Genomic DNA, 18968 nt, shown 5'->3' on the forward strand with positions numbered 1-18968 from the left:
GTTGGCCTTTGAGAAGTAGTAAGAATGGAGAAGATTATCATGCCAGTAATAGTTATCCTTCTTCCGGACTTGAAATCAGTGCTAGCAAAGTGTCTCTCAAATTCAGCTCTTGAGCAGCTAAGGCATTCATCACATTAGAAATGCTATCCTACTGTGTCTTTCTTTAATTCTGCTCCATTGTAGTAAAGGATGTCTGAGACCAAGAAAAAAAGTGCCAGATTTACGGAAGACATGAACAGAGCCCTCATTGATGGCTATACGAGAAGACAAGTCAGTGGATAAATTTATCTCTTTACATTATACTGAAGAAAACCATGTTTTACTTGCTTTTTTTTCTTTAACAAAAGGTTGCAGTGAGTACATTTACAGTGAGGTTTCAATTGTTAATAATGTCGTATTGAATTACAAATTTGCTAGTTTTCAATGTACTTTATTTTAAGGTTGTTCTCAAGTCAAAATTTTCAAATGTGGTGACTAATAATTGCAAAAAAAATGCTTGGGAGGAGATCACTATGGCAGTGAATGCTGTAAACTCAGGGGAGAGGAAAACTGTTGACCAGGTGAAATGATCATACCATGCTATGCATAGATTATTATGAATTTCGAACTTATGCTTTTTTGACCAAGAGATGGCTGGACAGAAAAAACAAAATTTTCCCATCTGGTTTTCCTAACCAGTATATTAATGCACAGTCATTAATTTCTTTTAGTATTCTTCCATCAACATTAATCCTACTTTGCAGGTGAAGAAACGATGGGAGGATCTGACTGCGTCAGTAAAACGAAAAGAACGTCAGGCACACCAAGGAGAAGTTAGAAGATTAAAAGTCACTGGGAATGGGAATTTACCAGATGACTCAGTAAGACAGACCTTAGTTGTGCCATTGTGATTTGTCTGTAGTAAATTAGATCAAGAACATGAAGTAAATTAATTTTTGCAGGAACTTAGTGAGGATTTGCATTGTCCAGTGGCTCCAGCTGTGAGCAGAATGTCCTCCACTGAGAGAGAAGTGGCGAATGTACTTGGTCCTCAGGCGTTTATTGGGATAAATGGAGGAACAGATACTCTGAGTAAATTGTGTATATAGTTTAATTTAAACCACACCAGTGACAATCAGTCTAGTTAGTTTATGTGATAGAGATTGCCACATGCTTCTCCTTGTAAAAAGTAGCAAGAATAAATGGATTAGGGGATAAGAGGTACATAAAAATGGTTGGTGTGTAACCACCTCCTACCCACCTAATGAAGATAATGATGATCATGATTATATGTTACCTGGGGTTCTTATAGAAGTTGCCATAGTAATAATTAATATGGATGTACAGTATGCACATATTAAACTGATAGTGTTCTCCCTTGTTTGCAGCATAACAGGTCAAAGTGGTTTTTTAAACTGGTAGATCAATCAAAGATACCTGTTTAATTTTCTCAAAAATACCAAACAAAGTCTATTTCTAGGGAGTTAAAAAAAGTTTGCAGGCAGTAAAATTTTCCAGTTACCACACGTTTGAAAAGGAGAACACTGATTAATAATTGATAATGCTTGTGTCAGGTTGTGCAACAAAAGCATTTATATAATAACCAAAATCATTGCACGCTCTCTGATTGGTCAATCAGCTATTTTTTTATTGTGCCAGTAAAGTCATGGAAAAATCGTGCATCTTCTGAATTATTATCTAAAAGCAATAGACCACACGTTCTAGGGTTTATAGGCTTGAAAACCACTTGGGATGTTGGAAGAACACTCGAAGAATTCATGAATCTGACTCTCCTGCGGCTCGTGATTTACGAATTCTTCTCATGTTGTACCAACATCCCCCGTGGTTTATCAGCCTATAAACTATAGAAACTTGTGGTCTATTGCTTAATTTGCCAACTACAAACAGTTACAAAAATGTTGAGTCGACACTTTAAGTGAAAAACAGCCGCCTTCCGAAATTGGCAGCCATTTTTTATTCACTAAACTTTCCCGAGATTTTTTTGACTTTTCTCGGGAGCACGCAATCACCCGTAAAATATCTCGGGAAAACGATGCGTTTTTTTCGGGCCCGAAAAATTCGGGCGTTTTGAGAAACACCTAAAATTGTTTTCGGGAGCTTTTCGGGTGCGTTTCCGGGCCCGAAAAGTTTTCGGGTCTTTTGAGAAACGCACGCCTGAACAGAACGGCGCCTTCTGCAACTGTTTCTCAAGCTGTGAGCCCGCCAAAACTTGGGTTTCAAAGCTGGAATGTTCGGCTTTCTTTCGGAATACTTCGTTTACCAAAAATTAAGAAGGGCTCCCGAAAAATTGAGTTTTCGTTTTAAGTGTCCGGATACTGGTACTGTCCGGATACTGGGCAACATACTGTACCTTAAAAATTTCAAGAACTTTCATTTAACGGAACCAAAACATTATTCTTAGATACATCAACTGATCGTGAAGGCATGCTTGATAATATATGCTAAAATGAGTCAATAAGGAAGTTCCAGTTTATTACTTTATTGGATAATTCTGTCCTTGATCTATGGTAACTCCATGAAGTCTAGCCATAGTAATTATTCATTGTTTTCATCATTTATGCTACCAGCGAGTTATTCAAAAGTGATTTTGATGTTCTTAGGAAATCTATACAATAGTGATGAATGATGTGGTCACTGCCATCAGACTTGTAGGTTGTACTGAAATGAAATTTTCTGAATGAGTTCTCTTTGGGGAGGTAAACATTTCACTTGACCATTTGTAGATGTAAAATTACACCCACATTAAATGTACAATTAAAATTGGGATGTCTGGAAATACATAAAGCAGGTCTTGTGTTCTGTGCAATGTTTAAAATTAAAAGGGCAATTACAGGCAAAGCAGACTTTGTGATAGAACTCTGACACAATATTAACTACTAATTAATTTTGATGTGGGCAGTTCATGCTCATTTATATTCATTGCTCACTTTGGTGGTAAGTTACTATCTCACTGCAGAGAATAAAGTAAATTTATCTAAATCAGGATGAAAATGAACAAAATGTGCAGCCATTGATCTTAAATGTTTTTAGTCAATTAATTAACCCATTGACCCCTGGGGGTTCCCTATTGATGAGTAAAATACTAAGTATGGCCGGTTTTGGCCAGTTTAGGGGTGAAAGGGTAATTATTAAATATGGTACATCAATAATATTACCGTATCAGTAATTGAGCCAGTATTTAATACCTAATATGTCCCAATAAAATTTAATATTGATTCCAACAGTGTTAAGTAATTAATATACATTGATTTAGGATGATGGAACATCACACACCATTTTGTGTTCATTAATTTTATTTTTTACTTCATTCTTGGTGTATGGCAACTTATAGTAACTGCAAAAAACTTGCAGAAGAAATTGAAGAGAAGGTATACCTGAATATTATGGCTGTTTTGTGTGTCAAAAAATTTAATTGACCTGGTTTTTGTTTATTTTTGCTGCCATTCCTTGCACACAGTCACATGTCTCATAAAACTTGAATGTGCAGACAAAGGTAAAATAATTCACTGTACAAAGTTTAAAGAATTGTTATATTTGTATTATTTATTAAATGGGATTCCAAAAGCAGAAAGGTGCAAATAGTGACACACACACCCATGCAAGGCAGCCACACAAGGGAGTGAAAATTTTAAAATATACATTATTTACAAATATAATGTATAATTACTTATCATGTAAATCATCATGAACAAAATTATTATACTTTACAATAATTACTTGTCATGTAAATGTTACTATAAAGTTTGTAAATATCTTTAAAATTTCAATTACTACAGTTTCCCTCAAATTTAAAGTAAGAAATTTATCAAATCGAAAAGTGCAGTGCAAAGTCACGGTGGTAAGCAGGCATTTGTATTTGTAAATATTACTACACTAACGAAACATTTTTTATGTAATTAAGTATAATTTTTAATAGCTGGGACTAATATTTATTGCAATACAAGCAAGAGTCTTATTTGCAGTACATTGCATTTAAGAATGCATTGCATCTGAATAATATGACCCAGAGTTGAATCAACGCACCACAAAGTGCCAAGTTTCGATGGAAATTAGGTTTACTTTCACAGGGCATTTTCGTGCGCCCTGCCACTTTTGAAGGAAAACTTTCAAAGCAGTTCGATTCTTCACAAATATGTGCTTTCCATACTAATGGCGATCGCTGGACGAAGACATATTTGCTGAGATTTGACCGAAAGTAACGTGAACACTGACGCTGTTGTCTGATTTGGGGTAAGAAAATTTCAGTTGCGCGTCAAATATACACGGTTGTAGTTCACATTTCAAGAGGAGAAAAGACAAAAAAATGTCCAGAAGGTATGAAAATCACACATTAACAATACAGAGACTTTTGATGTCTTAGTCCAGAGAAAATAACACTTGATGGTGGAAAAAACAAGCACTGTTTTGTCGACAAAGAAAAGCCCTTTGGTAAACGAAGAAGTCGAAACGTCGGGGTTCAGTATTCGCTGTGCCACTTTTACCGGGAATATCTCTAGTCAAACCTTATCTTTGGCTCACAAAATATCACCTGTTGACGGCTTTTCGTGGACGAACGTCGGAGACAAAAGTCCTGTACTCTTAATGACAGAGTACGGTTTAAACAGAAAAAGCTATAAACCGATTGACATTTTGCAAAATGACTCTTTCGTCCGGATAGAATGTATTCGCTTCAAAGAGAGAACAAACGAAATTCTTCTGTCATGTTTTTCTGTTACTTACCTTAACTCCATTCATTGATAAATTTTAAGCTGTGACATCCTTTGAACGGATTACCAGCTCATTTACCACTGATGCGCCATAAGCAAATCCCGTCAACCTGGCAAATTTGTTTTGCATTCACTTCAAGCGCGGGTATCCACGTGAAAAAACCACAGCGGAAAATTTTAATGCCGGTTCCAGTTACTTTAATACGTAACATAATTCAATATTGTGATTTGCACATTCAATCATGACCATACGCGTTGCAAATAAGGCAAAAAATTTCCAACATCGCGCAATCCTTTGAATAGTCTGAGCACAACGCAGCATTCTAAGACAGCCGATCTAAGCATGTTTCGTTTCATCCGAGAAACGAGACGACCCCGTTGATTGGTTGGTTACTTTTGCTGAGCCAATCCCCTTTCAGCATACAGAGGGTTTACCTCACAGCGCTACCATTAAATTAGAACGATAACACTCTGTGGCTTTTCAGGTCGTGCTTTTGTAAGAGTTTCATAAAAATAAGAGCAATTGCAGATCATTCATTGACAGAGTATGGCCAGAGTTACAAATACCAGGTACGAACTGTGGATTTTCGTGGACACTTTCACAATGAACTTAATGTAGACCTTGTCTATTATAGATCATTCGAGTTCGTTTAGAATTGCCAAGCGATTTTTTAAAATTTAATTTAGCTTTGTAGTTTGTAGACTGCTGGACTACCGGGCTCCTAGTTTTTTAAAAATCATTTCCCAACTGTCGGGTATCTAGACACTTTTATACAATCTAACCTGCGGAGCTGGAGGGATATTTATAATAAGCACGCAGGAAAGGAAAGGAAAGGAACTTTATTTAAGTGTCTAGTCGTTCTAGCGCTGGAGCGCTAATTGGGGACACTGTAAACTGAAATGAACAATGAAAGTAAATCAAGTCAAAAGTGGGTTTTTGAGGAGAGGGAAAACCGGAGTGCCCGGAGAAAACCTCTCGGTGCAGAGTAGAGAACCAACAAACTCAACCCACATATGACGACGAGTCCGGGAATCGAACCCGGGCCACATTGGTGGGAGGCGAGTGCTCTCACCGTAGCCGTAGCCAGTAGGCAAACCGAGGCACTTTCCTCAGTCATTTTTTCGTAATTTATTTTTTTTTTAAAATAGAGCGTGATTCCAGTGTTGTCTTTAAAATGTGCTCATTATAAAAACCTCTAAAATACCTACGAAGAGAATTTAACCATGGACATTGCCTCAGTCACATTTTTTTTTTCTGGCGACCGCCGTGGCACGAAAAGTTTTTGTCAACACGGACTATGGCGCGTTATTAGGGTCAAAATTGAATGTACAAAACTCTACAGTTTGATTCCGAAAAGGGTCTTTTTCTTTACAATTACTTTCTTATTCCAGCTCTTTGTAACATGCTTAGTCTAATTGTCAGGTCCGTTTTCTATTCTCTTCTGTTTGCATTTATAAAACAATTATGATAGTATAGGCGCACTCTCATTGTTTAGATGGTGTAAAATGCACCTTTCAATGGGCCTTAGGATGGATGGGTGGGGGGGACAACCCAGGGAAAATTTGGCATTTTCAGGTTCTCAAATGTCATAACGGTGAAAACAAGAAATACTTTATTTTGAATAGGCTAGCGCAAGCTCAATCTTGACAATCCTGACAATCCAAGAGTCGGCGCTCGGTTAGGTCGGCAACAGCAAAAAAAAGTTAAAAATAAAATAAAAATCTTGGGCCTCAAGGGGGGTGCGTTCGGGCCTGAAGACAATGTATGGTCTTCTTGCCTCAACTTTCCTATCACACTGGACTGTGAAATCCCACAGAATCTTAAAGTTTTCACTTTCCACCACTCCCTCAGGCTTCTGTTCATACCAGCTATTAGCTCTTTCCAATCCACATTTACCACAAAGTTGCCAGTGAATAATCCACGCCACGTTGTCGTGTCTTCCCCCTTTATATTCTGTCTGCACCAGATTACCGCACTCACTCACCACATGGGCCACCGTTTCACCCTTACTTCTGCACATTCTGCACAAAGGGGATTCTGCTGTGTGATCAATATTGAATCTCATATAATTTATTATTATTACTATTACTATTATTATTATCATCATTATTAATTGGCATTGACAAAAAGCAACAACACTATATAATGAAAAACCAGATAAATCTATCCATAAGAGAGACAAATTTTATTTTTTCCTGTAGAAATACGATTTGGGATAGCCCAGACTTAATGATCACTCAATTTCAAGTAGCCAGTTGATAATTGCCTATATACATTGAGAGATTTACAACTGTATTCAAGGACAAATAAAGTTGTTGTTATTATTATTATTATTATTATTATTATTATTATTATTATTATTATTATTATCACAGTAGTAATGTAAGGATGTCTCTTAAGTTATTAATACGACTGTGGCATTGTATGCAAACCCAGTGTACATAGGTTCTAGGAAGTGGCAACCTTCAAATAATAAGAGTACTAAGAAATAAAGTTAAAGAAACTAAAGACTAATAGCCAAGTATCTTTCCCAACTAAACACTATCTATTATAACTATTACTATTATTAGCAAGGATGGCACAATCGGTTAGTGCGCGGCCCTGGTGCAAGAGATCCTGAGTTTGATTCCCGGATCTCGCATCCTTGTTTCGACTCCTTTCCTTTCCGTGTAGCTAGTAGCTTTAAATACCCGTAAAACGGAGCACTGATGGAGAGGGGGGAGTAAAATGAGCGCACCGTCGACCTCAGGTTTGTCAGTGATTAAAAGTTACTGTTACGAGTTATCGATGTTAAATAAGGTCTACTTTACTCTTTACTTTAATTTATTATTTATTATTCTTCTTATTATTATTGTTATTGTTATTGTTATTAATTTATTCTTGGGTAACTGGTTACTATGACCACTGGAAAGCCCCCCTCCTCCAAATCACTTACCATCAATCAGCATTAACTCAGAGAACTGACCTATACAGAGATTATAATAAATATGACATGACAAATGCTTCAAATGTTACCAGGTACATTATTTCTGTTACATTTGATACAGTATTGCAGAGTCACAACTTGAATGATTTTTTGAAAAGACAGAAAATGTTTTGAGGCACCTCAAAATAATTAATAATACACGTGCACTAAACAAGTTAGAATGTAATGCACAGCATATGAGCAGTGCAAGTTAAAAGTCTACACTTTCTTTACCAAATGCTGAATTATTCTCGGGAGAAAAAAATGTATCACAAAAACAGCGGTCAGTTATCGGGGAAAAACCATGATTAAATCACAATGATTATCATTACCAGTCTTTTTTGTTTGCAATCAGAGCCTCAATTTCAAGTTCCAGTTTCTTTCTTTTTATTCCATAGTAATTAATTGGTTGCCTCCTCAAAGTGCTGAAAGTGCTCTGAGCCTGCTATCTGATTAAAGAACATGGCCACTTGTGTGGAATAAATTTACCATTACCTCCAACTGAAAATCTGAAAGATTTTTCTTTCTCTGTTTGTTGAATGGAGCAATTGTCGTACACTGTGCAAAATAAAACAAGAAAGCAAATCAGCCACTATTCCAAATTATGTTGTATGAGCCCTGCACAATCTATTAGTGTCTACATGTTCAATTTACAAATATTGCCCACTATGAACAATCTCTTAAAGGGTTCCAAATAATGGAAACATAGCTATCATCTAAATACCCAGAATTTGATGTCACGCCATATAAGTCTCAGCTTCAAGCTCATTTGGGCATGATCGAGGCTTTTAAGAGCGGCAAAGTTTTAAAATGTAATAGGCGAGTCAGCACCATGTTTTATTAATCTCATAACTTATAAACAAGGTAAAGTCTATAATGATTAAAAATTCTTGTGTAAAAGTACATGCACCTTTCACAGTTAACTAAATTCAAGGATATTTTCATAATACTTTGTGACAGGAAAAAAAATATTATACAAGGGGGTCATTTCTTGAAAATTACAAAACTTTTCAGGCATTTTTTCAGACCACACACTGAATGTTCAAACTGACCCCTTTAACAGGCATGAAACTAAATTAGTAATTGTGCTGAGTTGCCCTGTCGAAAGACCTGCTCTCAGAAACGAGCCCCTGTATAGAAAAAACAAACTTAGATACCTGTAAATCCTCTCCCACAAAAGAAGGATCTTTGCATGGCACACATGAAGTGTTGCTGCCAATGTCATCATTTTCCTTCTGAATAATGAGGGAGTGACCATAAACTAGGGAAAGCAGAGGTTATTTTAATAACATACTTTTCTCTTTACAAGGGTATAAAATGTGTAAAAATGGCAATATGAGCCGCTTAAGCAACAAAATTAAACAGACAAAAAATAATTCACACAAAAATTTACTACCGGACGGGTACATTTTTTCCCTATTAAATTTTAGTTCATGAACTGACTGAGACCTTTTTCCAATATTTTCAACTCCTTTGAACATATAATTTTTTTGGTTTATTATTAGCATTTGAATGCAGTTGATTTAAACAACCTTTCAATGCAAAAAAAGCAATACAACATGAATGCAATAACAAAAGCATAATATACAATTACCTGAATCATGACACAGTCTTGGCTGCACCTGGCCATGGATGACATACAGACATGTCTCTATCCATACAGTTTCTGTTAAACACAAAAAAAGCAAGGTGTTGTTACATTACAATATTTTCTACAACCTCTCCTCAATCCTGTCAGAAATAGGTTGAAGAAAAAATGGTGTAATTGTGATCTACAACATTGCTGATTCAAGCATAATTGAACAACGAAGAGAAAAATGAAGTCAGAATAGTATGTACATGACATCCAGATATGCATCAATCATATCAACATGGTTATAAGTGTATACAGTCATTAATTTCAATGGCCATTCTTAGCCATCTCTATTTTAATATGTATTAATAATTTTATTTTAGATTAGTTTGCATATTTGTATGCTTGATTCTATTCTTGTCACAAAAACCCTATTAAGAAATTGCAGTATTACCCAAAGTGTTAATCGCCCACATTGAATGCTTGGTGGCCAAGGACATAAGCAGCTTGTCAACTTGATTGACCAAGTTGGAGCAATGGGTTTTAAGACCTAATTTACTAAAATTATTCCAGCAATGTGAAGTTATTTTACATTGTTTTAATCAAGCAATAGAAAAGATGCATCACAAACACACAACTGCTGATCATTGATTGTTTTTGTTTCTCTTTCCTCTTCATCTGGTAATTAGCTCCCATTACCAGTGACCTATTTATTTATTTATTTATTTATTTAGTACAATTTAATGGCAACAACTATATGTATTAAATATTAAAGAAGAAAAATCAATTTAAAAAAAATGCAAGAACTGTAAAAAAGTAATCAAACACTCCATACTAGACAGATCACTGAGAAGCTGAGCTATAAATATTAATAAGGTATAACCATAAATTTTACATGAACCAATTCTAAAAATTATAAGAATACATCTGGTTGCCAGAGAAGGGGCTAATATATTAAGCTCGAATGGTAAAAAATTCCATTTATAATATACCTACAATTCCATTAAATTAAATAGCTATGTTGTCCTTGCAAAGTTCGACTTTCAAATCTTCCTAACGTTTCTTCACGTGCATTTTTTCCCAAATTACCAAGACAGGTCGTTTACCTTTGGTGGATGGGGGCGATTGTGTACTTCACTGCATTGTGTGACTTGCGTCATTTCCGTTTCTAATTGATCTTCGTTCCCAGGGTCTATCTTCTCTGCCGACTTCCTCAACGACAAAGAGACCCTGGGAACGAGGCTGTTTCTTTGTTATGCGGTTCCGGTGGTTTCATGTTTTCTGGAGGTGGCTAGTTAGCAACTATTCACCGAAGTGGAGCTGGCTAGTGGTGGATATTTACCGAGCCGCGAAGCGGCGAGGTAAATATCATATCCTTTGCTATTCACCTCGGAGCAATTCGTGCTGAATTCGCGCCCGAAAATGTTGTAATCTGTGCAGGAATAAATGAGTTAAAATCATCTTTTTGTGCTATCTTATCTCACTGTTTTAGTATATACTAAAACAACTATTCACCTCAGTCGGTGGATATTTACTTCGCGGCTCGGTAAATATCCACCACTAGCCACCTCCACTTTGGTGAATAGTTGCTAACTAGCCACCGACACTGAGGTGAATAGTTGTTTTAGTATATACTAAAACAGTGAGATAAGATAGCACAAAAAGATGATTTTAACTCATTTATTCCTGCACATATTACAACATTTTCGGGCGCGAATTCAGCGCGAATTGCTCAGAGGTGAATAGCAAAGGATATCCGGAGTTTGAGTAGCCAATCAGCTCGCGAGTTCAACGCTATCCACTGTTTTAGTATATACTAATTAACAATTATTCGCCGAAGGCGAAGTGATTATCGGTGAATATTCACCGAGACGAAGTCGAGGTTAATATTCTCCCAGGATCTCTTGGAGTAGTTTAATGCGAGGTTTTCAACTTGCACAAGCTCGCCAGTCAACTGTTAGTTAAGTAAACGCATACATGTGTGTCAACTAACGATTCATTCTTTAAAATGGAGGCTCTATAATGGAGGAAACTTTATCTATGGCATTATTCATATTCTTGCGACTCTGTAAGGAGCTACATCCCAATTTAGACAGGCTATTTTCCTATTTGAAGAAATCACGAACGCATCATTGTTTCCGAAAACTCTCTCTGATTGTTTGATCGTAGACTTCTCACTCCATCTCACGATCAAGCTATTTAATGTAACAAATTGACGGAACGTTCCGATTGCGGTTTGCTTACTTACTCGCAAAGGCTTTATCGTAAATCCTCTGTTAAGCCCCATCCCCCCTCTATTAAGTCTATAAAGCCCCCCTCAAATGTGTTTGAAATAAATAAGCCGCCCCCAGGAGGGAGGGGGTGGGGTTAATATAGGATTTACGGTAACCTTCCAAATGGTCTAAGTCTAGAAAGTTCGTTTGCAGTCGACATTCGATGGCCAAAATGTGTATTGTACAGGTTTTTGTAAAATTCTTTTGTTTACCATTTCCAATAACTGGGACAAACACAATGTCATTTAGTTAAGTAAATAGCACGACATGCTCAGATATCCGGATAATTTCCCCGATGGTCAATCTCCTACTCAGAGCACACGATCCTTTAGTTCAGCACCAGGGGGCGGTTCCTCAAAGCCTGATTAGCGCTAACCGTTGACTAAGAGGTATCACAACCTTTAGGTTTCCATGGTATTTAACGCTGGTTAGCGCTAAGAATGCTTCGAGCAACCCGGGCCAGATGGCAAGCGGGCTCCCAATAGTCCATTTTTTCTGCTCCACTTACTAAGGCACCGGCAAAATATCCCTAAAACATACCAATAATTCAAAAGTGCTAAGTCAACTCCACTTGCTTCTTTGAAAACGGAAAAGGGAAATGGAAAATTTGCCGCCGGGAACCATATAAAACAATAGCAAGGGTGCAAGCAGATTTTACAACTTTAGAAATATTCGAATTATTGTAGATTATTTACATGTCAGAAAATCTCAAACTTTTATTTTAAAAAAAGACTATCAAAAGCTGCTGCTGAGTCAATTCACAATATGAAGTAATTTTATGTCCCTTTGCGCAATGACTTTTGCTTGAAATAATTTGTTGTTGTCGTCGTCGTCGTCGTCGTCGTCGTAGTAGTAGTAATAGTAGTAGTAGTAGTAGTAGTAGCAGTAGTAGTAGTAGTAGTAGTAGTAGTAGTAGTAGTAGTAGTAGTAGTAGTAGTAGTAGTAGTAGTAGTAGTAGTAGTAGTAGTAGTAGTAGTAGGATACCTTCTTCAAGTTTCGCTTAAATTGATCAACAAATCCAACATTCTTTAAGCAATTAGGCAAGTTATTCCACACAAGTATTGCTGTCTCTTCACTGAAAAGCAAATAGGAACGGCTATGTGCTCGTGGGCGCGCATATAGCTCCGCAATCGGTTCTGCGCGCGTGAGACAATACCGCAGAAAAACGAAGGCGCATGCATGCTTACGTAATACCATGAGGTTGCTCTTGGGAACCTTTTATAATTTTTATCCCATTAAACCATGAATTGGATGACAGGAGCGTTTGATTTTATTTCACAGCGATCGCCCGCATGGGACAGCTGTAGGAGTGGGACAGCTCACCCGAGAAGATGTGACATGCTTTCCTGTGCAGGAACAACGTGACGGATATGCAGTATCACAGATGCCAGTTCTACTTTCGGGTGTCCAGCCAGGCGATCTCAATTTAGTGTCTTCTGTGGGGAACGAGGAAAATCCCACAGAGCATCCCTGCGGTGCAGAGGAGATAAAACAATGGAATCAGCAACTCATGAGGCAAGTGGCACGTCTGAATTATCAATAATAATAACAACAACAAAACAATACTACTACTACTACTACTACTACTACTACTACTACTACTAATAATAATAATAATAATAATAATAGTAGTAATAATAATAATAATAATAATAATAATAAGAAGAAGAAGAAGAAGAAGAAGAAGAAGAAGAGGAATAAGAAAAAGAATAATAATAATTCATTTTATTAGTTAATAATTATTTTTTTATTATTTAAGCGAGTGAGTGTAATCCTGAGCAGGATTGTCTTAGGTAACATTAACTGGTGTTTCGATGAGCTGGGCGAAAGTCGTTTTCAAAGTTAAATGGTTTGTGTAACGCCAGTAGATGATATAAATAGTCTGGCCGTTGATGCGATTGGTCAAGTCGTGATGTTATGGTTTGGTAAACAGCAAATGATTGGTACGTTTGGAGCCTTCTTATTCTAATGTCTGTTCTTGTATTGTGTACTGTTATTAAAATAAATCGTTCAGTCTGTTGTTGATGTCGTCGATAAGTCGTTTTTAGGGTGCAGGAAGTTGTAGCCAATGTCATTGTTGATGTCACCATTCGTCTAGGTCTGACCTTGCTTGTTCAAAATTTAGGAAGCGCTATCAAGCCAGTAGATGAAAGCTATCAAAACCAACTAAAACCTCCTCTGAAAAGTATGATTTATTCAGCGCGATGCGCTATCCCGTTCTATTTTGAGCAGTTAATTTTCTTTTTAAAATAACGTCATTTTTGCGGAACTTAATTTTATTCTAGCGATGGGAGGAAATGGCAAAGTATAAGTGTTGCGTTAAACTAGTAATAAAGTTGTATGAAATCCTGAGTCATCACAATTGAGAGTCCAGTTGTTCATGGGCTGGGAAGCTCTCTACTGGATGAACCATTATCTATCCGATAACTCAGTCGGTTTTGACAGCTCTCAGTCGTTGGATACTTATTTTTCTGGTGCTATCCATCTTGAACAACCAATGCCTGTTCTTTACTTATTCCGCGTTTTTCATGGAATCGTATTCGGAAAAGGGCGCTTGTATGATTGTGCAAAACGCACCACTTCCAACAACTCAGGCTTGGTGAAGAGATCCCAAAACTTCAAAGTGTAAAAAGAACATCCATTAATCCGGTTTTCTTTTTTTCATTTTTTGCTAACGCCTGCAAAAAATTACTTGCAGGTCAAATCCGCAGACAGCTGTTCTGAAAATGGGAAATGCACATGGTACATTTTTTATCATGGAAATCGAAAAGGCCGCTCAGCATCGCCGACGTGAAACACCTATCCTTAGTGATGCGGTGTACAGTTATCATTTTGGAAGGTTGATGGGCATCAGAATTTATCCCAACGGTGTTGGCAGTGGAAGAGGAACTCATGTGGCAATTTTCATTCATATGATGAAAAGCACCTTTGACGATCGCCTAGATTGGCCTTATGATGGGACAATCACTGTTAGCGTTTTAGATCGGAGTGGTTCAAGAGCCCGTAGCGACTTCAGTCGGATCATACAAGCAAAGCCTAACTTGCTGACCTTCCAACAGCCCCACGAGGCCATTTGCCGCACTGGGTATGGCTATGAAAAGTTCGCTCGAATCCAGGAGTTCTTTGGTCCTCGATATGTGAAGGACAATACATTGATGTTGAAAATAGAGTTTTCAGGGTAATGATCAGTACATCCACCACGTAATTCTGTAAAGTGTTTCTCTAAGAGACTTTATTTTTTTATAGATTGCACAAACGTAGTGCCTAAAACAATGCAAATTTGTGAAAAGATAATGCTATTTTAACTGCTTAAAAAGTAGAATTGGTTGATACATTTGAGATGTGCTCACATAGAGAGACTCAGTTAGCTCTGCCCGCCCTTTTTTTTTTTTTAAGAAAACTATTGTTCCAAACAAAGTTTAAATAGTGCAATGCGTTATAGGGACCGAAGCCTTGTCCATTTCACACGGTTGATTTGGCAGCTGCAATACATATAGTGTGGCTATACTGGCTTTACCTGTTTTTGTAATTTGTAGGGGAGTAATATGATCCCTGGAATTTTCAACTATTTAGTTATTTCAGGGAATCGCTACTCTTAAACATTAACTTGTACTAAGTAATTTTTTGTAAATATTAACCCCAACATATTACGGGTACAATGAGGTGTGTATTTTAAATTGGGACGTACGCAAGACATGGACCCCGGGTCCATGGACCACCCGGCCTGTGGACCCGATCCATGGCCCACCCCTGTGGACCGGATCCATGGACCACCCCTGCGGACCTGGTCCATGGACTACTCCTGTGGACCACCACTCATTTTGCAAAGTTACAAGAATAAAAATCTTTAGACGAAAGAAAGAAGTGATGCTGACACTTATCTGAACAATTTACGCAGGAACCCATGACTAGGAGCGAACAACTCACATACTAAGGGTGCGTTTCTTTGTGGCGATGATCTGAAAAAAGGATCATTGATCCAAGATCACTTGGATCACGGTGATGCACCGTGATCCAAGTCATGTTGGATCAATGATGCCTTTTTCGGATCATTCCAAAGAAACGCACCTTAAGACCATTTCACGGTATTTTTACAGACCGATCTATTTTTAGACTACCTTTTCCGCCAAAGAAAGTTCCAGTTCGCTGACCCTATGACGTCAAGTTGGTTTTTTGTTATGTGTCATCGGGCTCGTTTGCGAGAAATTCAATCCAAACAATTAATTGCTGTCTGTGAAAACGTCGTGACAGGAACATAGGGCTGTGGTTCATTTTGGGCTTCTCATTTAAGCAATTGTCTCTTAAAAGACACCTTTACCACCTATTTGGTGGTTCCAAAGGAATTTCGTCTTCAAATATACATCTAGTTCTTCACCGCAACAAATTTACCTGCTCTTAGGCATCGCAGAGGGTCATGGGTTTCCAATCCCGTTGAAGCCACCTGAATTTTTCAGGTGTTTTAAGAGACAATTGCCAGATAAGTGCGAGGATAATTCCTCTCTTTCGTCTAAAGATTTTTCTGCTTGTAACTTTACAAAATGAGGAGTGGTGGTCCACAGGGGTAGTCCATGGACCCGGGGTCCATGAAGTGGTCCATTGACCGGGTCCACAGGGGTGGTCCACGGACCAGAGGTCTATCTTTTGTACACATCCTTTAAATTGGACCTTTTGGATTTTCTCCCCGTACGAACTGATGAGTTTTTCACATAGTTTGAAATCATTGTATTAATGAAGTTTCCCGTGCTTTTCTGCTTGATTTCCATATTAATCTTGGACTACTATTTCCTGTAGAATATTTGCCAGAAACCATGTTTCCCGGTCAAGCAAATAAAGAATGACTATGTGCTCCAGCGCGCGCATAACTGCGTGATCGAGTCTGCGCGCATGGGACAACCGGGAGCTTAAGCACGCCACGTTTTTTTAGACGCGGACGGCAAGCAGAAGTAATCATTCCGCATGCCAGGATAGTAGTGTCGCCCAGGTTTCTAAACTAGACATCCCTAAGAGAGAAAAGATACTTCGCAATGTAAATGTCTTTCGGTGAAGACAAGTTAAAAGGGAAAACAGCTCTCTTCCGGTTGCCGTCCGCATCTTAAAAACGTCGCGTGCTTTAGCTCCCCAACACCGCAGAAAAACGCAGGTGCATGCTTGGTTAATATCATGAGGTAGCTCTAAGAAGTCTTCATAATTCTTCTCCAGTTGATCCGTGAGCTTGCTTACAGGAGCATTTCATTTTATTTCACAGTCGCTCTGACCTTGCAAATCTACCTGACGAAGCTTTCATCATTACCGAGGGAGGGGATGGTAGACACTCTACCGACCCGATCCTGCCTGCTGAGGCAGCTACTTATCAGACCAGCAGTTTGAGCCACACTGAAGAAAATGCTGCCGCGGACTCAATTTACTCTGGTGACGGAGGCGCTTGGCAGGCGCCCAAAGAGAGCCAACTCATGGGGGCAGTTGCTTACCAAGCCAACGGGCCGAGTGACGCTGTTGTGGGAAGTGATGTGCAGACTGCAGGGTCGAGCCAATCGAATCAACCCAGTGAGGCGACTGGTGGAGCAAACAACGGGATTTGGCAGAGTGGCTCTGCTGAGGGGGGCGGAGGAATGAGCGACTGGCACCTGGCTGACATGACTGTTGAGCAGGCCACCGGAAGGGACTATCCTGTTATGCGAATTTGCACACAGCAGGTGAGCCCTTATGGTCATGCAGTATCGGACATACTGCATGCCCATCAAATCAACGGATTACCTGAAAACCACGAAGAGGAGCCTGTTGCTGAAGAGGGAAATGGATCAAGCATCCACAGAGTAGAAGGTGCCCGACAGGCAAGTGAAGGGAGCTATGTTGATAACGCTGGTGGGGTCAGCTATCGCCTGAATGGGACAGTTGCTGGTGGGGTCAGCTATCGCCCGAACGGGACAGTTGCTGGTTGGGTCGGCTATCGCCCGAACGGGACAGTTGCTAGTGGGGTCAGTTATCGTCCGAACGGGACAGTTGCTGGTGGGATCACCTATCGTCCGAACGGGACAGTTGCTGGTGGGGTCAGCTATCGCCCGAACGGGACAGTTGCAGGAGAGGATCTGCCCTACCCCATCCCAGAATGTGCGGCATACTTGCCTGTGCAGGAACAAGGTAGAAGGCTGATTGCGATGCCATGTTTTCAGTCGGTTAGCCATGTAACAACGCCTTGCTCGGTTCCAAATGCAGGGAGGAGAGCCCTTGGCTATCAGCAGCTGAGGAATTTTGATTGGCCACCCAACTTGATCTCTTCCACTGGGAACACTGAAAGAGCAATGGAGCATACATGCACCGATGAGGAGATAAGAAATTGGAAACAGAAGCTAACGAGGCAAGTGGCACGAATTAATTATCCTTAGCAAACATGAAGCAATTGAAACTGTTAAATTCATGGTACTACCGAAAATGTAACTGGTTGCCATGTATTAAATTTCTCTTTCCGCACTATGCGTGCAGTTCCACTATACCATATGTTCCATTCTCCTCTGAGTCTGGCCTTGCTTGTCCTAACGTTAGGTAGCGCTGTTAATCTAGCGGATCAGAGTTATCAAAACCAAGTGATTTGTCATTTGGAAAATATCAGCGGATTGCGCTATCCCGTTCTGTTTCGAGCAGTTGGAAAATGGAAATGGAAATGAAATTTGTTTACCCACGGAACACCTTAAGAGCGCTCAGGACCTCGTTCAATATGTGTCCGTGCATTCCGGATCGAATTGGAATTTGGCAGTGTTGGTTTTTGAGGAGGAAAACCTCCCGTAGCAAGGAGAGAACCAACAACAAACTCAACCCACATATGACATCGCACATTGGGAGGCGAGTACTCTCACCACTGCGCCACCCCTGCGTCCCACCCCTGCAGTTAACGACAACTCGAAGATCGTACCCAGAGTTTTTAAAATAACGTCATTCTTGAACTAAATCTCGGAAATGACCATGTCGTCAAGTTAAAGGAGAAAATGGAGAAATATAAGAGTTGCATTAAACTAACAATAAAGTTACATGAAAGGGCAAGTTAATATAAAAATGGGGTAATTTGCAACTGATGCAGATTGTTCCAAGAGTGGGCTGCTTTCCATTGGATGAATCACTGATCTCGTCTGTTGGACAGATACTTTACTGGCACTATCTTTTATTTCGAACAGCCGAAGCCTGGTGTTGACTTATTTCGTGTTTTTCATCGTATTTGGAAAGGCCGGGCGCTTTTATGATTTGTGCAAAATGCATCACTTCGAACAACTAAGGCTTAGCCCAGAATAGATGCTGCCGGTAGAATCCGTTCTCAGGTTGAATCTATTTTTACCTACAGTAGGTTAAATGCTCATTTTACTTAGGTTGAATACGCACTCAGATCAATTGAAGAAACTTTTTGGAGCCTAAATTATGCCTAGGGAAAAACTAGGGTCAGGTTAGCATTAGGTTCAGTGGT

The 18968-nt window shown here is 39.0% G+C and overlaps 2 protein-coding genes across 10 annotated transcripts in view; one reads left to right on the forward strand and one right to left on the reverse strand.

Annotated features, from left to right (window-relative positions):
* Positions 1-18968, forward strand: part of LOC138057014 (uncharacterized) — a 32949-nt gene that overhangs the window by 11190 nt on the left and 2791 nt on the right. The window contains exons 2-4 of the mRNA XM_068903016.1: positions 12800-13033; positions 14217-14696; positions 16764-17873. Coding sequence (XP_068759117.1) covers positions 12800-13033; positions 14217-14696; positions 16764-17873 — 1824 coding nt within the window. The remainder of the gene's footprint in view (positions 1-12799; positions 13034-14216; positions 14697-16763; positions 17874-18968) is intronic.
* LOC138057015 (uncharacterized) lies at positions 6303-10410 on the reverse strand. Of its 9 annotated transcripts, none has more exons than XR_011133567.1 (6): positions 10238-10402; positions 9267-9338; positions 8830-8933; positions 8005-8230; positions 7643-7672; positions 6303-6747 (listed from the first exon to the last, which is right to left on the reverse strand). XR_011133567.1 is itself a non-coding variant. In XM_068903019.1 (6 exons), exons 3-6 carry the CDS (start codon positions 8873-8875, stop codon positions 6386-6388), a joined length of 501 nt encoding a protein of 166 aa, XP_068759120.1. In that variant the 5' UTR covers positions 8876-8933; positions 9267-9338; positions 10352-10410; the 3' UTR covers positions 6303-6385. The 9 variants fall into 9 exon arrangements, 3 of the variants coding, with proteins under 3 accessions (XP_068759120.1, XP_068759118.1, XP_068759119.1); XM_068903019.1 differs by having other exon boundaries at positions 8168-8230; positions 10352-10410; XM_068903017.1 differs by having other exon boundaries at positions 8168-8230; positions 10242-10387.

Source organism: Montipora capricornis, chromosome 7 (assembly GCF_036669925.1).
Source record: "Montipora capricornis isolate CH-2021 chromosome 7, ASM3666992v2, whole genome shotgun sequence".
NCBI lineage: Eukaryota > Metazoa > Cnidaria > Anthozoa > Scleractinia > Acroporidae > Montipora > Montipora capricornis.

What these genes read in the sequence shown, in the direction of transcription:
- LOC138057015 (XM_068903019.1), bottom strand. Translation starts at nt 8,875, where the DNA reads ATGTGTGCCATGCAAAGATCCTTCTTTTGTGGGAGAGGATTTACAG. An exon ending in TTTCAGATTTTCAGTTGGAG is followed by an intron (nt 7,673 to 8,167) that starts GTAATGGTAAAT and finishes ATCTCTGTATAG; the next exon opens with GTCAGTTCTCTGAGTTAATG. An exon ending in TGAGTTAATGCTGATTGATG is followed by an intron (nt 6,748 to 7,642) that starts GTAAGTGATTTG and finishes TTGATCACACAG; the next exon opens with CAGAATCCCCTTTGTGCAGA.